Source organism: Leptonotus elevatus, chromosome 10, assembly GCF_054856555.1.
Source record: "Leptonotus elevatus isolate MCC_2025b chromosome 10, RoL_Lele_1.0, whole genome shotgun sequence".
Taxonomy (NCBI): domain Eukaryota; kingdom Metazoa; phylum Chordata; class Actinopteri; order Syngnathiformes; family Syngnathidae; genus Leptonotus; species Leptonotus elevatus.
The window spans coordinates 8136381-8141577 of NC_141248.1; the positions used below are offsets into that span (position 1 = coordinate 8136381).

The window sequence follows — 5197 nt, forward strand, 5'->3', positions numbered from 1 at the left end:
TATTGAGGTGGATTGCAACATATTGTGGTATATAGCACCACCGACTGTGCAGGAGGGGCATAGCAATTAGTAGGCGTATGATTAAAAAAAAAAAAAATGGGAGGCTGCACTGGCAAGACGTGAGTGGCGCCGGTGCCGTGATATGTCAATAATATATATAATATAATATAATGTAATATAATATAATATATTGAAGGTATAATTAAATTTTGACAAGTCACTGTATAGACTCCTACTATTGAAATGAATCAACGAACCCTTCTTTTCCAAATTAAAAATGTCTTCAGAATAATATTCACAGTTCAATGAAATGTTTTGAAAAAAGTGGGTCTCATATAAACGTAACTCCAGAATCGACAGAGGAGAGGACCCTTGTATATTAACAGTAACTTTGACTAACTTTCCAGTGTTTTGTTTTAAGATGCTTGACATTGAATATATTTCATCTTGGAGGACTCCAACTCTTGACAACTAAAATTTAAAAACTGCAGATGACATGCACTTATTGTATAATTCTTGGTAAAATGTGATTCCAAGCGTCAAGATACTTCCAGGCTGACAAATGTGAACGTTGAAATTTACAAATACTGCACCCTCTCTTGAACTCAGTCAACCCTGCTTACCTGGATGACCTGTTAACGAGAGTTTAGCACCTTTTAAATATCCCATTTTAATATTGATTTGCTCTCTAAGGTTAATTGTATTGAAAAATCTTTTTTTTTAAGTAGTTTGTACTAAATCGGCAGGAATGAAGTTATTAGCTAAATTATTAGCTATTATTTAGTACAAACTATAACTGTAAATTACTTCTATGCTACAAATCTTTCAGTCATGTTGCCCTAATAGGCTCTTATTAAAACTAGCTGTGAGGTACTATTAATTATTATTGTATGTGTAATGTTTATTTAAAAACTTCTTTTGACATTTCCGAACATCTGGGCATTTCTGATATGTCCCCAGTGCAACACAATGCAAATGCTTCCTTTATACGGTAAAAAACAATGGCAGATAGTAATGCTTTTTCCTGTGACTATCATACAAACGACATATCATCACATTTTGAAATCAAAATAATCCTCACAAATCAAATTACAACAATCCAAAGTCCAATGCTTTTCAATGAGCGGATAGATTTCGTTCACCAAATTGACAGCAATCTTGACTTGTGACGTCATCTCCGAATTGTCAGTAAGGTATATTCCTTGTGCACAAAAGTGCCCTTTTTTCCCCAAAAAATCTCTGTGCACGCCACTGTCCTTATTCTTTCAACATGATAATTGACATTTGAAGCCTTCCTGTGCATAACATTCAAGAGGAGGTCATTTGCCGAGAGCTATCAAGGATAACATGAAATAACTGCTGTCGTAAGTGTGACTGCCATTATTTACTTAATGATCTGCTTGACCGCTGCTTTCCAAAATTCCAGGTACCAATGAACATTCTTAGAGGTAGATAACCAACTCAACAAAGCGCAAAATGTCCGGCTCAGAGTATCTTGGCGGTACGATCATTTGTTAATAAAATTAGAAACCGTAACTAACTTGAACACGTTTAATATGGAAATATATACAAATGATAATGACATCGTTCAACAAACTGAACATATGCAAAAGGAAAACATATGCAAAAGACCAGGCAATTCTAACTATAAATGGGCTGGCCATCTCACTGACGATCACGCTGGCATCTCCGGTTAGAAGCTCAAAAGACTCTCAAACAACTCAGCTGATCATCACACCTTGGTCAGGTGAGTGCTAACTCAGCAGCGGTACGAATTGTGTGTCGACTACAGGAGAAATCAGAGAGAACACTTGGATGTTGTGGTTGGATAGCTTTAATGTTACAATGAAATGTTTTATTGTTTGCCTGCCAGGTACTCAGCATGTCTTCAAGTGATCTAAAACCCTTGCAATTGGCTGCTCTGGGTCAGCCCTTCACCTTGGGGATGCTCTATGATGCTCGCAAAGATGCACTGATCCCAGGTACAAATTGCTGCAACAGTCGTCATTATTGCTATTTTGGGATTGATTGTCGAGGTTCTTACATATCTATGTCTATTCCTGCAGGTTTCACTCTGTGGGATAGAGACAGTCTAGAGAGCCAGACCAGTGAAACGGCTCAAAAAAGCAGTTCCTTTAAGATTTCATCCTCTGACACCATTGAATCAAAGTCTTCTCTGATGGACATTGAAGCGTCTCTGAATGTAAGTTGGTTAGGTGGGTTGGTTGAAGTTGGAGGATCTGCCAAGTACTTGAATAACCAGAAGAAATTCAAGAACCAGAGCAGGGTATCTTTTCAGTACAAAGCTACCACCGTCTTTAAGCAGCTTTCTCTTCCTGCTCTTGGGCCACTAAACAGCCAACAAAAGCAAGTGGTTGAGAACGGCACAGCAACACATTTGGTCACAGGTATCCTTTATGGGGCAAATGCGGTCTTTGTGTTTGACAGTCAGAAGGTGGATGCCAGCAGTGTTCAAGATATCCAGGGTAACATGCACGCTGTAATCAAGAAGATTCCTACATTTGACATTGAAGGAAGTGCTAAATTACAACTGACTGATGAGGAGCAAAAGCTGACAAATCAGTTCAGCTGCACATTCTATGGAGACCTCATTCTTGAAAAAAACCCTTCCACGTTTGTCCAAGCTGTGGAAACCTACATTGATCTCCCAACACTATTGGGAGATAAGGACAATTATGCTCCTCTGATGGTCTGGCTGTATCCTCTGCACGGACTGTACCAGAAAGCTCCATTGCTGGTCAAAGACCTCAGCGTCTCAGTATCGAGGAAAATTCAAGATGCTGTGGAAGATGAAAATCAAGTGTATATGAGATGCAACGACAGTTTGTTTAGCAGTGCAGCAAAGAATTTCCCCAAAATTCGCAAGAATGTGAGCAGTTTCCAAAAACTTTGTTCTTACTACAAAGCTGCAGTCCAACAGCAGCTGGCCAAAGCTCTCCCTTCCATCCGTGCTGGCGAAGGAAATGAGAGCGAGTTAGCAAAATTTTTAAACGAGCGAGAACGTTCTCCATTCAACCAAGCACACCTAAACAAGTGGTTGGAGACCAAGGAACGAGACATCAACATCATTGAGTCCTGTGTTAACATGATGCTGAACGACACAGATGCTCAAATCGTGCGCACAAAGTCAGAATTGGATAAAGTGATTCTTACTCCAGGTGTCACAGATGTTCTTTGCTATGTTTTCACCGACTTGGACACGAAGGACCCCTGCCTTATTAGTATGGCTAAGTACCTGGAAACATTCCAGGTTGGAGGAACTGATACAGAATACACGGCTATCGCGCCTGACGTCTTCACCAGAATGAGAGAAAAAGCCCAAGAGTTCATTACATATGGCAAACGTTTGAGACGTTGCAACAGTATCAAGTTCATTATAACAGCTATACCAAATAATAAATACAAGGGAGCTTCCATCTACCATTACAAAGATTACCGCCTTCGCACTGACAACTTCACAAAGCCGTCCGTCCCATCGATAGAGACGATCACAGAGAGACATGAACTCATGTGGTGTAAGTTCCTTTTTGTGCTGCTATTCACACTTCCAAATTGTCAAATGATACCAACTGTGATCTGTAAGATGTTTATTTTTGTCTATCCATCAGATGCTGTTGATCTCACGCTGGATGCAAGAACTGCCAACAAACATCTCACTCTGTCACAAGAGAACAAGAAAGTGACCTTTGGCAGTGCCAAGCCATATCCTAATAACTCAGAAAGGTTTACTGATTTTAAGCAAGTTCTATGCAAAGAGCCGCTAACTGATCGTCATTATTGGGAGGTTGAGTTTAGGGGTGACGTTTGTTTTGCTGTCGCATACACGTCAACTCCGAGGAGCCTTTCAGAGACCGGATGGTCTATTAGACAGTTCACAGATTTCAATAATTCCTGGGGAATACACGCTGGAAATTCCTATCTACTAGAAATAACCTTAAAATATATTTTGCCTTTTATGAACTGGAGAATTTATGCTCCGGGCGTGCAAAAGCTTGGAATTTATCTGGACTGTCCTGGTGGCACTTTGTCCTTCTACCGTGTCTCTGGTGATAAGCTGAAACACTACCGCACTATCTCACAGCAGTTTGATAAAACACTCTACGCAGGTTTTGAAGTTGATGAAAACGGTAGTTATGCTTACCTGACTATTTAGCACAGCAAAGCCATTTTCCTCGATTGTACTATGACCTCGGCAACGATATTTGATCCATTAGGTTTAAACGGCTTTTTAAGCAGTCAGCACCGCTTTTTCATTTGCATAACCACCTTCACGACTTGCCGCGTTTAGAATTATGTTAGAGCGCTGCACTTCTAGTGAGTTTTAAGCATAGTCAACTCATCCCCAGGCATACACTTCCGCCACAAACATGACACAGGTACTCTCCTGAAGCTAGTAAATAATATAAATGTATGAAAAATGTTCAGATTCAGAACAGCTTTATTGTCACTGTTCAACATGTCACAATGAAATTGGAGTTGACGCATATGCAACAGCCAACAGATTTGTTTTCCAGCAGCAGCAGTTTTTGATGAGGCTAAACACAATAACAATTAAAGCAACTCCACCATGGAAAGATTAAAAGTTATTATCTTTGTTTATCATCCAATAATTGAAATCAATCCTGTTATTTTGCTACAAAGAATTTCCTAAACGTGTAAGGGTGTCATTGATTAATATGCGCAAGTGTATGCATGTAGGCAGCTTTGAGCATGTGTTCTCCCTAATTAGCAGCAGAATCTACAAAGATGCAACGCTTCACTTGTTGAGCTTTTCACTCAACTTTGCAAGCCCCACTATGTGTTCTATATGATGTAACTCTAGACTTTTGTTGTCTCTACATTTATATAGTCACATGGACAATAAAAATGTGTTTTGCTCTATTCCGTTGTTCCTCATTCTCTCTCCCTTGTGATTAAAATTATATTGGGAGTGGAAACAAGAATCTTCTCACAATTGCCTTCCCTATGTTGGCTGAAGACAGCCGGGATATGCCAGCATGCTAAAGACATTTCTGGAGTTTAGTTAACATTTGATTTTTCACCAGCAACGACTACAAACTCACCTGCTGACTGCACATTGTGACAAACTTAGGTATTCGTGGTGTCCGTTGGAAGATGCAGTTGTGTTGGCTTGGCTTGGCGAACTTGAAAAAAGATGTCGGCCCCTCAAACGCTT

General features: G+C 39.8%; 1 protein-coding gene across 1 annotated transcript; it reads left to right on the top strand.

The window, feature by feature from the left end:
* Positions 1-1343: 1343 nt before the first annotated feature.
* Positions 1344-4666, top strand: LOC147166932 (neoverrucotoxin subunit beta-like). The gene is made up of 4 exons (XM_086087275.1): positions 1344-1747; positions 1874-1982; positions 2067-3536; positions 3630-4666. The coding sequence occupies exons 2-4, from the start codon at positions 1883-1885 to the stop codon at positions 4172-4174; spliced, it is 2115 nt and encodes a 704-aa protein (XP_085943401.1). The 5' UTR covers positions 1344-1747; positions 1874-1882; the 3' UTR covers positions 4175-4666.
* Positions 4667-5197: the final 531 nt, after the last annotated feature.